Below are 24067 nucleotides of genomic sequence, written 5' to 3'. Positions count from 1 at the left end.
TGAACCACTGATTTAATAGAATAGCTGAAATGAAAGTTGTGTTATCACTTACTCATCATTACGACTTTTGTCCTGTTGAGGTTAAATGGAGGCATTTTGAAAAAATTGTCTTTTATTCAAATGCAATTGCAATAAAGGAGTCTTCAGAAGCAATACAATAGCTTTGTGTGACAAAAAAACTGAATTTTTAGTCTTTCTTCACTTAAAATTGCCCTTTTTATGGGCAAAGTTTATGACATGAAGTTTATTCATGAACAAATTGCTCTTTTGTGTTGGGTATTTCCAATGAATTACTCTTCCGATTCACAAAATCGATTCATTTATGATTTCTCCAGTTATGGAGTTCAACGCATTCCCGCTATGAAACAGCCTACTGGAGAAGATTTCAGTCCGTTTCTCAGACAAAACTAATATTTGACTTTTATAAATAGCCATTTCTTTAAGCATATCTTTAAGCACATTGTTTTAATGTTTATCAAAAAAAAAAAATCCCTTGAAACAAGTCCTAATTGATAATTCATGAGCGTAATCAGCAATTAATTTATGCAAGTAGATGATTTGTGGTGTAAATATCCTCTAGCATTGCTGCAATGTTTTCTTAAAATTGATGAATGCTGTGACTGATCATTTGGGGTTCAGTCATTAGGACTCCCTAGCTGATGTTTACAGCACATGACTGAAACTTGAATACATTACATCAGATGTTCAGGTCATGATGTCGTTGATAGGTCTGCCTCCCAATGAACAAGACCGATATGAATTTTTTGGTGAATCTGAATCTGATATAAACACATTCAGTAAACACATTTTGGCTTGGAATAATTAAAGTTAGCTGTTAAACTGCTGGCAGATGATTTTATTCAGAAAGGCTTTTAGTTGTTGTGACAGAATTGATCTCTCATCGTAAAGAAGCCCCACTGAATACTTTCAAAGGGAGGAGGGATAGGAATGCAGTGTTGTGTCTGTCCTGGCTTCTCCCTAAAGCTATTTCTTCTCCCTCCCTCTCTCCTGCTCTCTGCAGTAAGCATATCACAGGGCTGACTTTCCTCAGCATCCACACACATATTGATTTGATCATTAAATCTTCATCACAAAGAGGAGATGCGATACTTTGTGTCTCTGTGCTTTCACTGCAGAGCACTCAGTCAGGCCGTTAAGTGTATGAACCTGAATGATGTCATATTTTAGCAGGACAATAACCCCATCTTATGTTGATGGTGCCAGCCCATGAAATTTACTGCTTTTGGGGAATGTCCTATCTCCGGGCAGAATTCCTTAGCGCCTTGAGTTTGGTGCCAAGAGGGATTCTGGTGCTTCTTTTTTTTCCGACTTCTCCAACTTCTCCTCTATAAACCCAGATATTGAAGAGTAAATAGTCAAAGTTAACTCTAGGTACATATCAGTGTGATCAGTTGTTGGTGAATCTTTACCTACTAACTGTGCCTACCTTTTATGGCATTGTGCTTTATTGACATGAGCCTCATTTTAATGCTGACAGTGGAGTTGTGTGTTTTTACTTCTTTTGTAATATCACTGTTTGTCTACATTATGAGTTGTGCAATATTATGAATTCAAGAGCTGACTCCCTTTCAATTCATGAATTGGATGGAATTGACCACAACACCCAAGACGTTGAATCGGAATGGCATTAATGGGAATTTACTTGTTTTTTTATGATTCATTCTGGGAAATGTCCTATCCTCCTAATCTAATCTCTCTGTCTGTCACTCGTTCTATCGTATCTATCGTATCGTATCTATCTATCTATCTATCTATCTATCTATCTATCTATCTATCTATCTATCTATCTATCTATCTATCTATCTATCTATCTATCTATCTATCTATCTATCTATCTATCTATCTATCTATCTATCTATCTATCTATCTATCTATCTATCTATCTGTCTGTCTGTCTGTCTGTCTGTCTGTCTGTCTGTCTGTCTGTCTGTCTGTCTGTCTGTCTGTCTGTCTGTCTGTCTGTCTGTCTGTCTGTCTGTCTGTCTGTCTGTCTGTCTGTCTGTCTGTCTATCTATCTATCTATCTATCTATCTAGTGTTCCAATGTTCTAGTGTTCTATCTATCGTTCGATCTATCTATCTATCTATCTATCTATCTATCTATCTATCTATCTATCTATCTATCTATCTATCTATCTATCTATCTATCTATCTATCTATCTATCTATCTATCTATCTATCTATCTATCTATCTATCTATCTATCTATCTATCTATCTATCTATCTATCTATCTATCTAGTGTTCCAATGTTCTAGTGTTCTATCTATCGTTCTAGCTATCTATCTATCTAGTGTACCAATGTTCTAGTTATCTATCTATCTATCTATCTATCTATCTATCTATCTATCTATCTATCTATCTATCTATCTATCTATCTATCTATCTATCTATCTATCTATCTATCTATCTATCTATCTATCTATCTATCTATCTATCTATCTATCTATCTATCTATCTATCTATCTATCTATCTATCTATCTATCTATCTATCTATCTATCTATCTATCTAGTGTTCCAATGTTCTAGTGTTCTATCTATCGTTCTAGCTATCTATCTATCTATCTATCTAGTGTTCCAATGTTCTAGTTATCTATCTATCTATCTATCTATCTATCTATCTATCTATCTATCTATCTATCTATCTATCTATCTATCTATCTATCTATCTATCTATCTATCTATCTATCTATCTGTCTGTCTGTCTGTCTGTCTGTCTGTCTGTCTGTCTGTCTGTCTGTCTGTCTGTCTGTCTGTCTGTCTGTCTGTCTGTCTGTCTGTCTGTCTGTCTGTCTGTCTGTCTGTCTGTCTGTCTGTCTGTCTGTCTGTCTGTCTGTCTGTCTGTCTGTCTGTCTGTCTATCTAGCTATCTATCTATCTATCTATCTATCTATCTATCTATCTATCTATCTATCTATCTATCTATCTATCTATCTATCTATCTATCTATCTATCTATCTATCTATCTATCTATCTATCTATCTATCTATCTATCTATCTATCTATCTATCTATCTAGTGTTCCAATGTCCTAGGGTTCTAGTGTTCTATCTATCGTTCTAGCTATCTATTTTTTTCAAAGTTCAAACGTTAAAACACCCAATAATGCCCAGCCATTATTCAAAGCTTGTCCTGACAAACTGCTTATCTAGTTAAAAAAAATTTGTTACAGTATATGAATTCTTTACAGTTCAAATAATTGTACAGTTTTACTCTGCATTAGTTTATGTGCATGCATTTTTACCTCCTAAGCTCTGCTGCAGCACAGGGAGGGGAATATCTCCTCTTGCTAGAGCTGCTGATCAGCCATCATTTGTGCAGTGTGTGCGGTGTGTTCATGATGAGCGAGTGATTAACCCTCAGCGTTTGATGCTAGGCCTCAGCCGTGGCCCTCAGCCCTCGCAACGATGGAGGGAGACGCTATAATGACAACCAGTGGCACCGTCTGATCGCTACTAGGAAGCAGGCCGTGGGAACAATCATTGTCGACAATCAATACAGCGGTAATGACGCACACACATATGAAATTCATAGGCCAACCCTGCACCTCCACTTCTGTCCTGTTCGGTTATTCAGTGCCTGTAAAGCCCCCGACTTGAACAGATTTTCAAGCAAAGGAATTATCAAGGTTAATCGTTGCCATTCATTGTGTGATTAGAATAATTAGGCCAAAGAAGCCTCTCCTTTCCTGAAATTACATTTCAATTAAGGCTGGAGGTGTGAAGCTGCGTCTTCCTCTTCCTGTCTCAAAGCAGTCTCAGGGGATTCTTCCCACCAGAGGGAGGGTTGCTTTATCTCAGTCACTTTTTAGAGTAATATGACTTTATCCGTTCTGAAGCACCAACTGAAACCATTGAAATATAACAATAAAGTTGTTAAAATACTGCTGTGCCCTGCTCTGATTATTAGACCAGCCAGGAGCAGTCTCAGAAGAACATTATTGTATTGATTTAGCATTGGCACGTGCTCAGGGGTATCACCTCATATTTTTCCTCCAACAGGATCGGCATCAGCTACAAGTGGCAGCACCATCATCGGTCAGAATACAGGCGTCTTCATAGGAGGGATTCCAGAAAATTTCACCCTTCTTAGACAAGACACTGGTAATTTATATCTGAATGTCCTGATAACTGACAGTAGAAATCTGTATCTACGAAGAGTTGCAAGGGCTTGTTATATGTGTACAGGTCAAGCCAAGCTGGTGAAACATGGGTTTGCTGGTTGTTTGAGGGATGTGATGGTGCAGAAATTCAGTGGCACTACTGAAGTATGGGAGCCTCTGAACTGGGGATCAGCACTAGAAAAACATGAGTCCTATGAAAGCTGGGAGGGCTGTCCTGCTATCTCTGAAGATGGGGCCTACTTCGCAGGACATGGTATTACCTGATTTAAACTTGTTTCATATGGTCTGATCATTTGCAAAGCTAAGATTGAGTTTTCCTAACAAATATTTATTTTTTATATTCAGGGTTTTTGAAGGTCAAGCCTGAAATATTCACTGGTGGAGATTATTTCGAAATATCATTTGAGTTTAAAACTGATCAGCTAAATGCGCTACTATTGTTCGCCTACGATGTAGATGGGAAGGATTTCCTTTTGGTAAGTTTGCTTAAATCTAAACATTAGGGTTGTCAGTTAAACTTGCACTTAATTTAGTGCAATTAATTATAAATAATTAACAAAAGTACTAATTAATTTAGCGCAATTAGTCATGCCCTTAGACCTGTGCTTAACTGTTGTTGGAGCTATTCAAGTAGCACCTCAATGTTAAAGGTTTCTACTAGTATTTAGTTGATTCATTGCAATTAATTCAATTAATTTTAATTATCATGTAAAAAATTATAATTAAACAAAAAAGCTGAAATGAATATGTACAGTGTTTCAAAACATCATTGTAACAGTTGTGTGTGTTATCCAGGCCGAGCTGCAGGGTGGAGTTCTCTTCTGGCTGTTGCGTTGGGGTGAACAGACGGCAGAGTTGAGCGTATGGGTGGGCCTGTCCTACTGTGATGGGGGCTGGAACAGTTTGAGTGTGCTGAAGAGAGGCCTGTTAGTGAGCGCTGGCCTCAATGATGTATATGAACAGGAAAGGAAGGGCATGGGTGGCCCTCTGACAATCAGCTCTCCGCTCTATGTAGGGGGAGTCCCACCTGGAGTAGTGCACCCAGGACTGAACAAACACAGCCTTTTGCACGGTGAGACACTTGCAGGTTTTTTTGTATATTTTATTTGTATATATTGCCAAAAGTTTTGGGACACCTGCCTTTACATGCACATGAACTTTAAAGACATCCCATTCTTAATCCGTATGGTTTAATATGGAATTGGCCCACCCTTTGCAGCTATAACAGCTTCAACTCTTCTGGGAAGGCTTTCCGCAAGCTTTAGGTGTGTGTTTATGGGAATTTTGACCATTCTTCTAGAAGTGCATTTGTGAGGTCAGGCACTGATGTTGGGCAAGAAGACCTGGCTCGCAGTCTCCGCTCTAATTCATCGCAAAGGTGTTCTATCGGGTTGAAGTCAGGACTCTGTGCAGGCCAGTCAAGTTCCTCTTCCTCCACACCAAACTCGAACAGGAAGGGGCCATCCCCAAACTGTTCCCACAAATTTGGGAGCATGAAATTGTCCAAAATGTCTTGGTATGCTGAAGCATTAAGAGTTCCTTTCACTGGAACTAAGGGGTCAAGCCCAACCCCTGAAAAACAACCCCCACACCATAATCCCCTCTCCACCAAACTTTACACTTGGCACAATGCAGTCAGGCAAGTACCATTCTCCTGGCAGCCGCCAAACCCAGACTCGTCCATCGGATTGCCAGACAGAGAAGCGGGATTCGTCACTCCAGAGAACACGTCTCCACTGCTCTAGAGTCCAGTGGCGGCGTGCTTCACACCACTTTGCATTGTAATTGGTGATGCAGCTGCTCGGCCATGGAAATCCATTCCATGAAGCTCTCTACGCACTGTTCTTGAGCTAATCTGAAGGCCACACGAAGTTTGGAGGTCTGTAGTTATTGACTGCAGAAAGTTTGGTGCATGCGCTGACCCCATTCTGTGATTTTACGTGGCCTGAGTTGCTGTTGTTCCCAATTGCTTCCACTTTGTTATAATAGCACTAACAGTTGACCGTGGAATATTTAGTATTGAGGAAATTTCACGCATGGACTTATTGCTCAGGCAGCAACCTATCACGGTACCACGCTTGAATTCACTCCTGAGCTCCTGAGATCGACCCATTCTTTTACAAATGTTTGTAGAAGCAGTCTGCATGCCCACTGTAGGTGCTTGATTTTATACACCTGGAAGTGATTGGAACACCTGAATTCAGTGATTTGGAAGTCCCTCTGTTAATACATTTACCTCTGATAATGAAAGTCCCTCTGACAATACTTTTCGAAATTATTTCTATGAATGATTAACAAGAAAGAACAAAACATTGGACCCATATAGTTATAAAATCATGGTTTCAAAATGACATAACTGATAAAAATGTTCATGTACTCAGTCCCAAGTTTACTGACAGTTTTTGTTGTCTCCGATAAATCAGACCAGTTCAGAATATGACTCAAACATCTTTCTCCCTTTTCTCTCATTCTGTCTTTGTCTCTCTTTCATCCTCTTCTGTGCTGCTCTGCAGGTTTTGGCGGCTGCATCAGGGATGTTAGATTCGCACGTGGGCCTGTCGTAAGCTTGGCGGCTGTGTCCAGCAGTGCTGTCAGAGTCAATCTGGATGGATGCCTGTCAGCTGACACCAGCGTTAACTGCAGGGGAAACGACTCCATTCTGGTGTACACAGGCAGAGACAGGAGCGCAGAGGACCTGACACTGCAGCCCTTCACGGGTAAAAGCAGCATCAAACCCCTTTTCGCAAGCACAATCCCCACCAGCGCGGTAGCCAAGCCTCATTGACCCACAGCTATTTTGGCCTCGTGTTGCCTCTGTATCAGGCGATTGTTTGGCCTGATTTGTCCTTTCTGCTCGGAGTTTGTTATTGTAAAAACCAAACCGAAGAACAACATAATATGTCTAGTCCAGCAACGGACGCAGACACGACACCAGGGGCACAGAGAGGTCATATCTAAAACAGCTACTGCTGTCCCCTTCATCAGCAATACTGCAAAACTGTTGAGAACTGCACCTTAGCTAATGCGCACGGACAAATATAGCCGAGGTGCCTCTCTTGTGAGTGATGGAGATGGAGCGAGAAACAGTTTTTACATTTGCGCAACACACTTGTAGACTTTCTCACCAAGAGAAATATTCACTGAAATAACTCAAAATTGTCAATACTTGAAGCTGTTTTTTATACTGAATTGTCTCGAGAAAGCACATTTCTTTTTACATGTCTTTTTGTGTGTGTGTACAGAGTATTTGTACAGAGTGATGGCATTGGGAGAAGGAGGTTGGACAGCGGGGCCATGGCAGCGGGGACGCAGCAGAGAGACAGGTAGGACAGGTGCAAATAGATAGTCTAATATCAGTAGTTAGGCTTTTCATCTCACTGGTAGAACCCTACAGTCTGATGTACAGTATACACTTACCTTAATGAGATTAAATATACAGTATAAACACTACAAGCTTTCAAATGTTTGGGTCAGTAAAATATATTTTTTTAAATATTTGTAATACTTTTATTCTGCAAAGATGCTTTAAATTGATCAAAAGTGACAATAAAAACTAATTTCAAAAAACAAAATTTGTTCTATTCGTCAAAGAATCTTGTATTATGGTTTCCACAAAAATATTAAGCAACACAACTGTTATCAACATAATAATAGGGATAATAATAAGAAATGTTTCCTGAGCACCAAATCAGCATATTACAATGATTTCTGAAGGATCATGTGACACTAAATACTGCTGAAAATTCAGCTTTGCCATCACAGGAATAAATTACTTTTTAAAATATATTATAATATAATTAGGGCCCGAGCACCGATGGTGTGAGGACCCTATTGTATTTGCTCAGCCTATTATTATTGTTCTCCCAAATGAATCACATTTTGAGGGGCTAAACATGCTCGAAAACTCATGAAACTTTGCACATGCGTCAGAAGTGGTGAAAATTGACGTCTGATATGGGTTTCAGAATTAGGCGTGGCAAAATGGCTCGATAGCGCCACCTACAACATTTCAACTAAGTGCCCCTCCCACTACGTTTCACGTACAGGTATGAAATTCGGTAGACACATGTAACAGCCCAATACCTACAAAAAAGACGAAAATCTGAAAACCAACAGGAAGTGAGATATTTTGAATTTTCTTTGCAAAATTGTTGCAAATTTTGCCATTTCCAGAAGTTGTACTTTAAAGGCGGCATGAAATCAAATTTTACAATTCGTATTTTTATATTAATATTGTAGTGTTTACTATAACTGATTTATCTGTGCACTTCATTATTTTAAAAAAAATAATTTACCCTTATAATCTTTAATCAAATATGTTAACTTTCCCTCCCCCATAGAAACGACCTCTCTTCTCTCCCGGTCATGTGCTATGGTGCGAGGGCGGGGTTATCGCCCCGTCTCGTTTCTGCACCTCCTCTCAGAAACATGTCACTGATCGTGGTTAGGTGCATTTTTCTCGGTATACAGAATACCTTCTTCAAGAAGGACTTGAGGCAAAAAGAGAGAAATATATGAGAAATAAAAGCTTTTTTAATGTAAAAATTACTCAATATAGTCGGACGAACAGTTTCTCGTGACGAGGAATGCAGCGTGTGAACGCGCTTACGGCGCGCCCCCATTATAAGGGAGAGCTGAGAAAAAAGCTTTACAGAAATAAAGCCATAAAAGGCTTAAAATAAGAAAAATCTGTAGCATAAACCAGCGAACAGTGAGGAAATATGCTCAGTAACATTATGTAGAAAAGATTTAGAGAGAAAATACATTTATTTAAGAGATAGATCGAGTTTTTCTCCACAACTGAGTGCAAACTTCAAATCTGCCTCCATTTTGTTAGCAACGCCCAACTTCCAACGATCCAATCAATTCCCGAAGGACGAAATCAAGCCCCGCCCTACATTTTTTCTAATTTCAGAAGCCGTTTCACTCGGATATACGTCACAATAAGGAGAAAAAGACGATCTCAACTTCCGTTTCATGCCGACTTTAACAAACTCCTCCTAGAGATTTTATCAGATCAACATCATATTTGCACAGTCTAATCTAAAGACCTTTGCGATGTTAAATTGTGAAGATCTTGAGTTTTCCCTGGAGGGCGTGTCCGTGGCAGCCTGACAAAGTTCATCGTCTCGCCATGAAAAATGAAGTTGTTGTAACTCGGACATATAATGTCCGGTCTGACCGGTCTTCACATGTTTGAATAGAGTCTTGACCTATCTACATGCCAATATTCAGTTAGTCATAGCGCCACCTGCTGGCAACAGGAAATGGCATGCTTTATACTATAATTCACTCCCAGAAACACTTTTTAATATGCCATGAAATCCCAAACATGCTAGAAACACATTAAATCTTGCAACATGTGGCTATGTGCTAATGTATGTGATTTACGCCATTAAACAGGAAGTTGTTGTAACTCAGGCATACAATGTCTGATCTGCCTCAAACTTCACAACTCATGAAACTTTGCACACGTATTAGAAGTGGTGAAAATGTACGTCTGTTATGGGATTCAGAATTAGGCGTGGCAAAATTGCTCAACAGCGCCACCTACAAAATTTCAAAGAAGTGCCCCTCCCGCTACATTTCACGTACAGCTATGAAATTGGGTAGACACATGTAACAGCCCAATACCTACAAAAAAGTCTCCTGGTACGAAATCTGAAAACCAACAGGAAGTGAGATATTTAGATTTTTCTTTGCTGAATTGTTGCAAATTTTGCAATTTCCAGACGTTGTACTTTAATCAACTCTGCCTAGAGATTTAATCAGATCAACATCATATTTGGTCAGTCTAATCTAAACGCCTTTGCGATGTTACATTGCGAAGATCTTGAGTTTTCTCTGAAGGGCGTGTCCGTGGCGGCCTCACATATTTCGTTGTTTTGCCATGAAACAGGAAATTGTTGTAACTAAATTGTGGCATACAATGTCCGATCTACCTCAAACTTCACATGTTTGATAATAGTCCTGACCTGAAGACATCTACATGGCAATATTCAGTTATAGTCAAAGCACCACCTGCTGGCAGAAGGAAGTGTGGCACATTGAAGTGAGTTTGCCATATTTCTCCTAAATTTACCCGCTTAAATGCATGTCACCCACTATTCACTGTGTTCCTGAGGCCACCGGGTGGCAGTGCATGTGCAAGGGACCTTTCATCGCTGCTAGCAGCTTTAATTTTAAATTGTAATAATAATATTTCACAATATATTTCACCATTATATAAACACTTGATTAAATAAATGCAGACTTGGTGACCATAAGAGACTTCTTACAAAAAAATCGTACCGACCCCAAACCTTTGAACGGTAGTGTAATTTACAATAATATGTCATTACTGTAGGTAAATACATAATGTACAATTTCTAGTATAGTTTTGCTCAGTAATTACAGAATAAGTTTATGTTTCCAAAAAATACAGTCTATTCTAGCTACTATTTATACTTTACTGAAATTTACACTGAGCACACACACTCTTACTCCCACACCTAAAACAAAAAGGCCTACAAGTTAGCCAGTACTTACAGGCTCTGTACAGATATTTGTTTGTGTCATAGTTTTCAGGCCAACCCATTTTATTCTTATCTGCACAATATATGTAGCAGTCAAGAAGATGAGATCTGCTTGGAGATATCTTATCGTGAACCTCTCTGTAAGAGCATGCATCACACACACTGCTTTATTACAGTGCGGAGGAGAGAAAGAGAGAGAAGGTTGATAGTGTCCATATTAAAACGAAGAGGTTCAGATATGTAAAATGCCTAAACGTAGTGTAGGAAATTTTGGGAGAGGCAATAGCGAGCTAGCTTTGAAAACACAAGTTCCCACCCTCCTTTCTTAGTGTCTCCAAAGCCACGGCTCCTTCAAAACACATGAACGCTACACAGCAGAGTCTGCAAAGCGTCACGAGAGATGCCGTTAAACTAACTCATGTCTTAAAGTACATAACATACAAAAATAATGAACAAAAAACATCTTAAAGAGCACTGACCTTCATTTCGCCGTTGATAGTGTTGCCATTGAAACCGAGTATAACGTTGCAGGTTTCCGTCTCTTCCAAATTACAGTAGTTATGGCTTAAATGCAGCATAAGCTCGTTGTTTTGGTTCAGGAGGAACTGTAAAAGGTGGCTTTTGTTTCGGTTGCGGTGCTCATTTAACAAGTACTTTAGTGCATCTTATAAGTAAATTGTCTTTTGCAACCCATTTTATTTACATATTTTGATGCATTTTGAAATATATGAAGGAAAAATATAGAACAGGACTTGATTTTATTCATCAGGAATTGATCGGATCGTGAAAAGTGACGCAAAATAAGTGCAAACTATGCATTTTCTTTGAAGAAACATACCCAGATGAACTGTTAGCACCAGGAATGTGCGTTACGAAAGTAAATAGGGTCCATTTTGAATTCATTGACCCTTTTTACTTTTGTCTTTAATTGCATCCATTCTGTCAGATTTCTTTTCCGCTCTCTGCATAGTTACACATTTGCTCTTTGCCGTTCAACAGCAGTGTTATTTGGTTTAAAACACCTTTGTAATTTGTAACACCAGCCCTGTTGGTACAGATGATGAATCACAAAGACTTCCTACTTAAATTTGTATACACCGAATTATAGGTAAGACCAGCTTTCCAGTGGTGGATATATCACACACGTCTGCTGTCTGGCTTGTTTTGACTGTATAAACGAGTGTTAAAGAGATTCTGTAGTCCGTGACACAACATAAATGATGCTTGTTGCATTTCTGCATATGTTTGACTGTTTTATTTATGCCCCCTAAAATGTGAATCCTGGAGAGAAAGCAAGCCGTCGCTTGATGGGTGTGAAATATAGCCCGGAATGAACGCTGGATGTACAGTCATATTAAATCAGTGCTGAAAAAGTTACAACTCTAATAAATTGTATTTATGCTAATGGTTAGATATGATTTACTGTGTCTATTAAAAGTGAGGAATGTGTGTGCTGCTTTTCTTTGGCCTGACACACACTTTCTCTCTTTCCCAATTGGATTCTCACACTCTTGTTCCTCTCCTCCCCCTTACTTTGCCTCTCTCTCTCTTTTTCTCTTGCTTTTCTTCTCCACGTGTCTCTCTCACCTATTATTTCCTGTACAGTTCCACAAAGTGTGCTGCCTCCCTCCAGAGTTGGGAGTGTAAATGGTTCCAGCGTGGAGGTGAGCTGGGAGGAGCCGGCGGAGGTCAGAGGTGTAATTGAGAAGTACGTACTGAAAGCGTACAGCCGGGACCGTCCCACCTCGTCCCCCATCAGCGCCACCTTCCCCCACTCTCAGCACCTGACAGGTAAGGGCCACACCGTCCGCCTGGAGCTTGGCTCTGACACCTTTTAACCCTTATGTTCTGTTTTGGCTCTAAGAGACCTCAGTACCGTTTTAATAGCTGGCAAAAGGGAATAAATAAGACGTTGATTTTGAATTGGCTATTATTTTAGCTAACCATAACCTGTGTGAAATGTCCAAAACACCTTTAAAGGAATAGTTCACCCATAAATAAAAACTGTCATCATTTTTTTCACCCTTGTGTGTTTCGAAAACCCATCTGACTTTGTTTCTCCATGGATTCCCTTGTGAAAAATAAGTACACTTTTGCACTTTTTTTTTTCCAAGAAGAGAAATTATTATAGAAATAATATGCTTTAAAACAATATACTTAAGTGCAAACTAAATGTAATGTTTTTGAGCACTTTAAACTATAAATTAAAATATTGTATCATTTAAATTTATATTAAATGTAATTAGTTGAACGTAAGTGTTTTTTATCCACATACATAAGTACATCTTTATGCTGTATGTCAATTTATAATTATTACTTCTATTGTCTTTGCAATATAGTTAAAGAGTACTGTTTACCTTTAAAATGTATTCATGTATTAATTAACTTAATCAAATGTGTAATGTAATCAAATAACATATTATCAAGTACTTTATATATGCTAGTGAACACATCAAAATAAGTATACTTCTTTAAAGCTTGACAAAATATTATTAAAATGTACTGAATGTAAAGATTTGATGTACACTACAAGTGGGCATTCAATACAGCACATTTCTTTTTCAAGGAGTGACAGAATGTCCAAGTTGTTTGTTTTTTATAGAATTTAAGTTGAATCATGACCATGGCTTGTTTCTTTTTGGAGCATGATATTCATTGTCCTCTATTTCCTGCCCCATTCTGTTAAACATCTTTTTGCATTGTTTGAAAGACATAAAGTCATACAAGTTTGGAATGACATGAGGGTGAGTAAATAACAGATTTATTTTTTATTTTTTTGTGAGCTATCCCTTTAAACGCAAAATGCAATAACGTTCCAGACAATCTGTAGTCAGGACAGTGTTCCCTATGTGACATTGCAAGTTTATAGACTGAAAATCTGCTTGGTTACTTGAAACTACTTCAAAGAACAAATGAGGATCTTGAAACAACGATTACGTTCTCAGATGACCAATCACTGTGGTTAGATTCTGTCTCCGGGCAAAGCGAAACAAGAAGACCCTTTTTTTTGCCTTGTTCTTGGCACGCTTCAACCTGCGCAAGCCTAAGCCGCACTAATTTATGATAGCTGTGACACCAAAAGCAGAATTACACAGGCAGATAAAAACTCCGAAAGCAAATGAGTGGGTAACGAGAGGAGAGCAGGTCAGGCTCTTAATTGAATTAAAAGACGTCTGACAAAAAAAAAAAAAAAGTTATACTTACCTGGCCAATTATGGCTCGGCTGGGGTGTTTACCTTCCAACTCTTCCAAAATCTGTCTGCTACATGGATACAGTGGACGCTAGCCAAAGATTCACTCATACACTCCATTAAATGGATCCTGCCTCTTTTATTTTTGGATGACAAATTAAAAAAAAATAAAGATGAATTTGAAGCGGCACTTGCTGGGGTTGTCTGTTGTAATTCATAAATCATAACAGAACTGTTGTTGACTATATTATTTATTGTTTTAAAGTTTGGTTTCTAAAGGTCAATCCAATTTAGATGGTTAATGCACCCTGTAACTGATATTTCATGGTGCAAATTGATTTGTGATTGATACAAACCATGTTTTTTTCTCATTGTTAATATGGTGTGGGTCATATTTCCTTTTACTTTAAATTGTTTTCGTTCATGTAAACATTCGGCCTAATTTAACTGACTTATTGGCAGAATATAATTTGCTTGGATGTCTGTGATCCTATCAAAACTGAAGAGCGAAGCACAAGCCGAGAACAAACCTCATTGAACTTAGGCCATGTCTTTAACATCTTTACAAACAACCACTAATGAGTAAAAGTACTGAGTGATGAGTCATATTGTTCACAGCAGGCCTGAATAGTGACTTTCATAGCGCGCAAGAAACCCCCGTTAAATAGCATCAGCCACTTTATCCATTAAATAACGTCATTAGTGTCCCATATCCTGAATAGCAAAGGCCGCATCACTTTCCATCCGTCTGATTAATAGGAGATATTACTGTTTGATAATAAAGACCTTTTTAAATCCAGACCTATTATCAGAAGTGATGGTTATATTATGCTGTGTTTGAAAAGCCATTGCATTAAGTCTTTAGAAGCAGAGTTGGGGAGGCCCACTTTTTGAAATATGGAAGAGAAAAGAATGACATTTGCCTCTTGCTCTCTGAAACGTTCTCTTCCTCTCTTCTTTTTCAGGCACTTTAAGTGGCTTGGCTCCTTTTAGCAGCTACAGTATTACCCTAACGGCGTGCACTCAGGCCGGGTGCAGCGAGAGCCCACTCGCCACCGGCTTCAGCACTCCACAAGAGGGTAAAGTCATTTAGAAGGTCCTGACTCCCACATTTCTTTGATGAATAATAAAAGTGACGAGAGGGGCTCAAATAGTGCCGAGCCATTTGCTTGAAAACTCCAAACTAATTTGATGACAAAGTGCAATGCCAGGCTGTAATTGCTCCGTTTTATTTATTTTTTTATTTCCCCGTCTCATTCTTATTCCCGTTTTTTGGAGAGTGGTTTTAGGAACAGGGGTAAGTGCGGGATTGAACTCTCTCCCCTTTAATGACATGCATCTTTAATAGCTGTAATGCAGATTAATGGGCTTTTTAATTGCTGTTACATTGTTCATGCGAGAGCCTTGTCTTAATGTAAGGCATCTGAAAGATTAATGAAAGCTTCTTCATTTCACTCAACCAGAGAAGTAAATCTAAAGACAGTTTGGGCTAAAAAGAATTGATTGTGGAGCCGAAAAGTATGAAATCGAGAATCAAGCGGCCCATTTCCACCGTTCTCGTTCAATCCGGTGAGGGCCGCTCCTGTGGCGCGAGCACACCGTGGCAAACATCATTTCTCTCTCTCTCTTTCAACTCGTCCAGGCTCATTCTTTATTGCCTTCACATCTGTCTGACCGCACAGGCAAGACAAAGAACCTTCTTCCTCAGTCAGGAAGCCTTTTTCCTACATGAAACAGCAAGTATAAAGACAGATTAATTGTCAGCAGCAATTATTTTATCTGTCTGATTGCAGAAATAGAGATGGTCCCAAATAAAATGAGTGCGCTTTCAGGCAGATATTTTCAGATTTCTCTCTTTTGGCAGTGAGTGCAGAGGTTGAAAAATGTAGATAGCGTTTTAATCTAAGTTGGGCTAAATAGCCTTGTTTAAAGGATAGTATGACATTAAGGGTCATCGTGGAGTGAAAAAAAATCGATCTGATGTGGACTTGATTACTAACCCAAATTACAGTATCGATTCTCCACGAGGGAAATTTTTAACATTTTTAACAATGTCACATACAGAAGCAACTTCATTCTCAACTGACTCTTTCTCAGAACATGTTTGACCTAAATTGTTCATTGAGGCAGTCTTTGTTGGTCACAAACATTAACAGCCTAGAAATAGTGCAGAACCTTAAATATTTCTCTTTTTTATTGCATATGTTTTCTTTAATTATACACTGTAAAATATGAAATTGTTTATCAATTAACCTGTTAAATAGGTAAGGAATAATTGACAACAGTAAATTTAATTATTAGAAAAACATTTATATATATAAAAAAAAATCAGAATAATTCAATGTCCTGGAGACAACTATTTTGCGTATTCTACGGTTACCACACGTCGAGACATTGTTCATTGTTTAGACATTTGTCAGATGTTTATCCTTAAAGTGCTCTTGTGTGTAGGACCAATTTCTTAATAATTTCCTCCCCACCCTTCTGTTGCTAATTCCAAAACTTAATTTTAGAGCTAGTAACGGAGGCTTGAGCCATTGATATGCAGATGAAGAGAAAGAGAGAGATTGGTTAAGCGTGTGTGAATTACCTGATTCTGTGCATCTCTAGTAATAGCAAAGCTTTAAGTTTAACTGCTTCAAGAACAGCAACATTGCTGACTACTGTGAAATGTCATATGGCTTTTCACTAGAGAAACTATTTTATTTATAGTCGCCGTGCAGTGCTGACAACAAAGTTATGTTTGCTTGTATGTGTGTGTGTGTGTGTGTGTGTGTGTGTGAGTGTGTGTGTGTGTGTGTGTGTGTGTATGTATGTGTGTGCATGCAGAGAGAGCCGGAGAAAGAGAGTGGGATTTAGTTGGAAAAACGTAGAAATAGTTTGATCCTATTGTTTGTTATATTTATTTATTTGGTGGGTTTTGGTTCTTTTACTTTTGTATGCTGTGAGGACCTTTGAAATAACTGAAATAATTTGGCAGAGTGATATTATGGAACTGCATTGCAGTCAAAATCTGCCTGGAACTACTTCAGCTGTGTGTTTCCTGAAGAAATAAATTGCACACCTTAGGACGTTCGTCAACTGATCAGAATCGAACATTCAACAGCCCTGTAGCACAATAAATAATAATAGTTTATTATTAAAATATAGATACTTTTATTATTAAAATATTGTCATATTTTTAAATGTACCATACCTTTAGAATTCACCCCAAGTTTTTTGTTCACTTTAATTGTTCACTCCAATTAAATAAGTAACTAACTGTTTGATCTTTTTATCAATGTCTTTTTTTTAATAGCTCCTCTAGAGGTTTCTCCACCTGCTGCGATCTCTTACCCTAACTCTCTGTCTGTCCACTGGGACCCTCCATTCAAACCCAACGGCATCATCACCCAATACATCCTCTACAAAGACAATACTGTTGTGTACCAAGGCAACAAAACCAGCTTCAATATCACAGGTAAGCAAGACTTTGCTTTTGTAACCTACTGCTCTGAGACTCAAAGGTAGAAGATCCAAATGCAGCTTTATTAAAGGGTAATCCACACTCGTAGTCGTCAAACAGGCAAGAGGTCATAACATGTAATCAGTCCAATAAGGCAAACCAGACAAGAGAGACAGGCAAAAGGGTAATCCAAAACCAACAGACATAAAACGCTCAGAAATGCAGTGATACAACTTAAAAGACTTTGCAGTGAATGACAGAGTGAACATGGTTTATATAGGCTGGGGTAATGGGGTAATGAGGTGATGAGACACAGGTGCAAACAATGAGTGATGATAAGTCCGGGCCAGAGGTGGGTAGAGTAGCCAAAATCTGTACTCAAGTAAAAGTACAAGTACTTATGGAAATATTTACTCAAGTAAAAGTAAAAGTAACAATCGTAATATTTACTTGAGTAAGAGTAAAAAAGTATTCAATGAGAAAACTACTCAAGTAGTTAGTTACTAGTTACTTTCGATCTGATTGATAAGAAGCGAAAACCCTGAATTTCAGGCTACTTGGAGAGCTTTCACACACCTCTCTGTAACACTTTACAATAAGGTTGTATTAGTTAACATTAGTTAATGTATTAGTTAACATGAACTAACCATGAACAACACCTCTGTTCAGCATTAGTTAATCTTTGTCAACGTTAGTTCATAAAAATCCAGCTGTTCATGGTTTATTCATGTTAGTTCACAGTGCATTGACTAATGTTAACAATATTTGAATAATGCATTAGTAAATGTTTAAATTAACATAAAGATAAATAAGTGCTCTATAAGTGCAGTTCATTATTAGTTCATGTTAACTAATGTAAGCTAATGAACCTTATATATATATATATATATATATATATATATATATATATATATATATATATATGTGTGTGTGTGTGTGTGTGTGTGTGTGTGTGTGTGTGTGTGTGTGTGTGTGTGTGTGTGTGTGTGTGTGTGTGTGTGTGTGTGTGATTAATGGTTAAACAGTGTAAATTATTGGTGTGCTGGGCTAACTAGAGCTCTTCTTAAAACATACTTTGTTCTTATATTTTTATAAGTATATAGGCTATTCTTTAGGAATAAAATACAATACCGTTTTTATTTGTATGTATTTTCTACACTTCAGACAGGTGTCTGTCTGGATTTGTGTATAAATGCAAGACGTCACATTAGCACATTAGGCTATTCAATTTGTTTCATTTTGTGAAGAAAATTATATGTAAATGTGAAGATGTGAACGTTTGTTCGTGGACGTGTTGTTTGGAGGATTCAAACGATTTGTCATTGCTTGCACAAGAGCGCATATGAGGAAAACACTCGGACAGTGTGTGAAATAGTATTATAATAAGGGAAAATTTCCCATAGTTACCAAATGACCGTTAATAGTGTTCAAATATAGGCATCATTGTGACACTTACCGCTACATGTTCTTTTCAGGGTGGAATTCTTGTATGCTGAGAGATGTCAGTTCGTTTTGGTGCACACAACATGCATCGCATTATGAAACTATTCTTTTTGACATCTTGGAGTGAAATCATAGACTGAACTTGAGGCCACGGGTGATCTGCCTCCCGTAGCTCACACACATCTTCCTCTGCTTCGGCCATCATCTTCCGACGAAACGCGCGCTAATTATAAGCGGGTGATGCGTAGCAACCTCTCGCGAAGCAGCCTCCAACGTATCGCGAGACTTGCGAAAGTCATATTAACTTATTTTAAAATATATAATATAATTATTACCATTTGACAGTAACGGAGGAACGCCACCGAATGTAACTAAGTAAAAGTACAGTTTTTTCACAAGAAATTTACTTGAGTAAGAGTAAAAGTACCCATCTTTAAATCTACTCTAAAAGTACAAGTTACCCAAAAAATGTACTCAAGTAAATGTAACGAAGTAAATGTAATTCGTTACTACCCACCTCTGGTCCGGGCAAAGGATTATGGGTAAAGTAGTCTTTGATGAAATGACAGTCCGGGTTGGAGTGCCCTCTGGTGGTGATCACGGGCACTCACACTGGTGAATTGTGACAGCTTTCTGGTGTCCATTGCTTGAATGGAAAGTATCCAGTCAAAGTCACATACACACTGTCTGGCTTGGTGACATTTACTCATTCACAAAAGGAATGTTCTGGGTTAATTACAGCATGATTTACTCATTTGTTCCCTCGTTTTAAGTAAATTGTGCATAAAATATAATAATTAGTTCCCTCGTTTTATTAAATCAATAATTAGGTAATTGCGACTTTATCTCACAGTTCAGATTTTTCTTTTCTTGCAATTGTGTGATATAAAGTCAAAGTGCAAGTTATGAAGTCAGAATTGCGAGATATGTACTCGCAATTGTGAGAAAAAAAAGTCACAATTAACTTTCAAATTGTTTTCTTCTGTGATGGAAACAAGCTTCCATACCTTATTAATGAGTCCTGTTTATATTCTCTTTAATGCAGAATTGCACAGAGCGAATCAAAATGTATTTCAAATGTATTACTTGCATTTTAAAGGTCCCGTTCTTCGTGTTTTTTTGAAGCTTTGATTGTGTTTACAGTGTGCAATATAACATGTGTTCATGTTTCGCGTGTAAAAAAACACAGTATTTTTCACACAATTTACTTATCTGTATACCGCTGTTCTCACCGTCCTAAAAACGGCTGGTGATTTCCTTGTGCTATGAAGTCCCTCCTTCAGAAATACGTAATGAGTTGTGATTGTGCAAGCGGTTCCTGTGCTGTGATTCGACCACAGCTTAGCGCACGTGAAAGCGGTTCCTGTGTTGTAATTTGACAGCAGCTTAGCGCACGTTGGAAAGGTCACGCCTCTTAACGGAGAGATGTATGCGTTCAATAATCTCTACAGCGTCCCTGGGAAAGCCAAACAAAGGTGATTTGACTCCTGGATGAAAATAACAGCGTCTCGATGACATGGCGATAAACACACTCAACGCAACAGTTCCTTTTCTCCACGCGACCGTCCGCTTCTCCACGTGGGACAGCAACAAGACCGCGCCCCCTTTTTCGCGTTTCTTTGTGGGCGGAGGTTAGTCTGTTCTACTGCTCTACTGACGTAATTAAAGAAGGAAGTACCAGGATGTAGTCCAAGCCAGCCGTTCGCTGTAGGCTTTGAAAGGGAACTTCTGTTAAATAAAATATCTCGCTTGGCATTGAACTTTGAGCTTTATAATTTTACAGGTATTATTTATGCTCTAACAGCAACATTACACACTAACTAAAGTTTGAACAATGGAATCGCGAAGAAGGGGACCTTTAAGGGTAATTATGGCCACTTTTGAATTATTTTATTTTATTTTTACCCCTTGTATTTTGTGTATAATTTTATTCAAGGTATCTTGAACCAAAAACATTTACAGTTGTAATAGTTGTACATCACCATTTACACTCTTTCTGACCTTTACAACAAAACAGGCTGTTTGCTTCAGAAGATGCAGTTCAGTAACTAAAGCTTGTTGATTTTAATAAAAGAAAATTTTAAACGTATGGTGGTCTGTTGGGCCAGATATGAACTAGGGGAATGGCTGTCCATGTTCCTCTTGATTTAATCACATCCTGCAGTGAATAGGTGGAGCAGATGCTCAGCTCTAAAGAGCGTCACTTGTATTGCTGTATTTCATCTTGCCAGTGGAGACAGGGCCAACAGCCAGCCATTGTTTGTTGTTTGCTTTTTTTTTTCTTCTATCCCCTGTGTGCTCTTTTTGCGAGTAGCGGAAGCCCCTGCTCTTGGCGGTAATGCACGAACATTGTGAGATGTTTTATTAAAAGGCTCCAATGCTCCAGCCGCCGCTTGACCCGGGGTGAAAAGCATGCCTAAATGATATGGAGCCCCCAAAAGGCCAATTTACACTCAGGACAGGTATATTCTCTCTGAGATGAATCATTCAGAATGTCAGCCCCCTCCTCCCTGCACACACACATAGACGTATAGACTTCCACTACTGGATTGAAAGCAGTTCTCAAGCACAGAACAAACCTTGTGGCCAACATAAGTATGATGATAACACTTTACAACAAGGTCTCATTTGTTAACATTAGTTAATGTATTAACTATCATGAACTAACCATGACCAATACATTTGTTACAGTATTTATTCATCTTTGTTAATGTTAGTTAATAGAAATACAGCTGTTTATTGTTTGTTCGTGTTAGTTCACAGTGCATTAACTAATGCTAACAAATACAACTTTTGATTTTAATAACGGATTAGTAAATGTTGAAATGAATATTAACTAAGATTAATAAATGCTGTAGAGGTATTGTTCATTCTTAGTTCATATTAACTAAAGTAGTTAAGTAATGAACCTTATTGTAAAGTGTTACTTATATTTCTTTATTTTCCTTTAATATTTATGAAATTTTTAAATGTTTTTGAGTCTCTTATGCTCATCAAGGCTGTTTTTATTTGATCAAAAATACAGTAAAATTGTGAAATATTATTAGACTTTTAATATATTTTAAATGTCAGATCATTATTGACATTGTGACCAAATATTTTTGTGGAAACCGTCAGCAAGATGCATTTATTTTTTAGGATTATTTGATGAATAGAAAGTTCAAAAGAATAGCGTTGATTAAAATATAAATGTTTCTAAGAAGTGACCTATTTAATAATGATTATAATACAAAATATGATAACAAATACTGTGTATATAATAGTGTATTTATTTTAAAGTTAGTTTATATACAATAAGGACATTGACAAATAATAAAGTTTTAATAATAAAGTGTACGTGGTTGGCCAGAGCATATATTTCTAAAGGCCTGGTATAGATTCAAAAATGTATACATCTTAATTAGGAAGAGTGATCGAAACCAAATGTTGCATGGCTTCAAAATAATAATCAGCTTGTTTTTCAAGTAAAAATCAATTGCGTACTTATAATGGTATACCAACAAATCAGTGAGAGCAGGGTCTTATTCCACATCCAGATTGAAAATTACAGCTTGTCTCAGAGTAATCATTGGGGTGTCCTTGTATCCGAATATCATTTTATTGCAGCACCTAACTGGTGTTGAGCTCTCTTTTCACTCAACCCCACCTCGTTTCTGCTGGTCCCATGCAAGCCCACAAAAACAAAGGTCACGCTGAAGTCAATTTCCTCAGTCCATGCTCAAAGAGAAATACCTAAGCACAAATCATGTTGAGTTTGTGTAAAGAGCCATAAAACCTTCAGAGGCACCACACTGGGGTCTCCGTTTACATCTCCTTCCTTTTGATCAGCCTGAGCTTCTCTCCTGAATGGCTAAAGATATGCCTGACTACATATGTATTACACCCCCAAGCCAAAGCAGAAAATGTACTGAAGGCTTTAAGGGCATTTCTCATATGACACGTTGTGCGGCAGGATGTTATTTTCAGTCTGCTCGGCGGGGTATCCCATATTTATTGTGGGTCGTTGTAAAGGCAGAGGTCTGATGTGATAAGAAGCTATGGAGCACTGCATTGCTGCGGCTGCCGTCCCTCCCCTTCAACCCGCCACGCGCAAACCCGGGGATTCCAATTTCTTTCAGGATATCTTAGCTCAGCTTCCAAGCTGCCCCCGCTGTGATTTTGGAATATCTCACCTTTTTTATTCCTCCTTCCTTGACAGTAAACTGCTGTCAGGCGCTTCAAGGAGAGATCCTCCTTCCCGTCAAAAGAAGCCTTTGAAACGCACAGCTCTCCGCCAGTGTTTGCGACTCTGGTTTCCCAGTACAAATGATTAACAAATGATTCCAGCCATGTGGAAGCATGGGCTGCTGTGTGTGAGGAAGGGAGAGCCAGGAGCTCGCTGATCATCGCAACAACATGAAGGAGACAAACATGTAAAAATACTGCAGTATGACAGATTAGATCACAGCTTTCAGGTCGTATTAGAATTACCTGAAGTGGTGTAACTTTGTAGGTCAGTGTCAAAATTCAGAGAGCTGGAATACAGATGCCAACTAAAGATAATGCAGCCACACTTTCCATGCACAATTTCAGGTTATTTGAGTTTTATTGAGCTTTATTGAAGCACCATGCCCATTCAGACTGAGGAGGGCACATGCTTCCTCTGATCTTTAAACCAAGGGCATTCTTCTTGCAATTTCAAAAAAAGTAGGTTTATTTTTTTATTTCTGTCAGGACCGCTATCATCAAAGATGATTGACAATTAGCATACAGTTTGGATTGGCGGTGTGGTTCTTTTCTGGGCAAGAACTCTGGTAAACAGAACAAAACCAACATAAATCTATTGCAGATATCATTAATGTTCAATCATTTATTGTACACATGATTTGAGAAATTAGTCTGATTCAAAGGGGAATCATAAGGCCAAATCCTGACTGGACAAGAGGAGGAGTTGGGGATGGAGGATGATAATTAGCTCCGGAGCAATGCGATAAGCTGCTGATAATACTGAAGGACCTTATATATGGATGCTGTGATAGGCGTCATATTCCTATAGGTAGGTGTGTATCAGCTGAGAGTCAGCTGATGCAAGCTTGACTGACATGACCTGTCTGAACTAACACTACGCTTGATAATTAAGTTGCAAAAAGAGTATAAAACAATAGTTGCAAAATCTCCCATTTACATGTTTAAATTTGTTTCACATTTCACAGATCATTTGCTTCAAACTGCAAATTTGTCAATTAATTTTCCTCCTTTTTTGACTTCGTTTCAAAAAAGGAGGAAAGAGACAAAAAAGAAGTCACAATACCAAAACTGATTTCCTTCTGTACAAAAATGCATGGTATTCACTG

At 38.2% G+C, this 24067-nt stretch overlaps 1 protein-coding gene across 1 annotated transcript in view; it reads left to right on the top strand.

Moving 5' to 3' along the window:
- Positions 1-24067, top strand: part of ush2a (Usher syndrome 2A (autosomal recessive, mild)) — a gene marked incomplete at its 5' end in the record, with an annotated part of 251879 nt that overhangs the window by 81114 nt on the left and 146698 nt on the right. Inside the window, 10 exons of the mRNA XM_079833659.1 lie at positions 3394-3520; positions 4019-4120; positions 4205-4393; positions 4486-4616; positions 4936-5212; positions 6654-6857; positions 7383-7463; positions 12261-12446; positions 14812-14925; positions 17145-17306. Of these exons, the coding sequence (XP_079689785.1) occupies positions 3394-3520; positions 4019-4120; positions 4205-4393; positions 4486-4616; positions 4936-5212; positions 6654-6857; positions 7383-7463; positions 12261-12446; positions 14812-14925; positions 17145-17306 (1573 nt within the window). The remainder of the gene's footprint in view (positions 1-3393; positions 3521-4018; positions 4121-4204; positions 4394-4485; positions 4617-4935; positions 5213-6653; positions 6858-7382; positions 7464-12260; positions 12447-14811; positions 14926-17144; positions 17307-24067) is intronic.

Source organism: Gobio gobio (assembly GCF_949357685.1).
Source record: "Gobio gobio genome assembly, chromosome: 13".
NCBI classification, from domain to species: Eukaryota; Metazoa; Chordata; class Actinopteri; order Cypriniformes; family Gobionidae; genus Gobio; species Gobio gobio.
The sequence above is the reverse complement of the archived record's forward strand: the minus strand, read 5'-3'. Positions and strand labels throughout refer to the sequence as shown.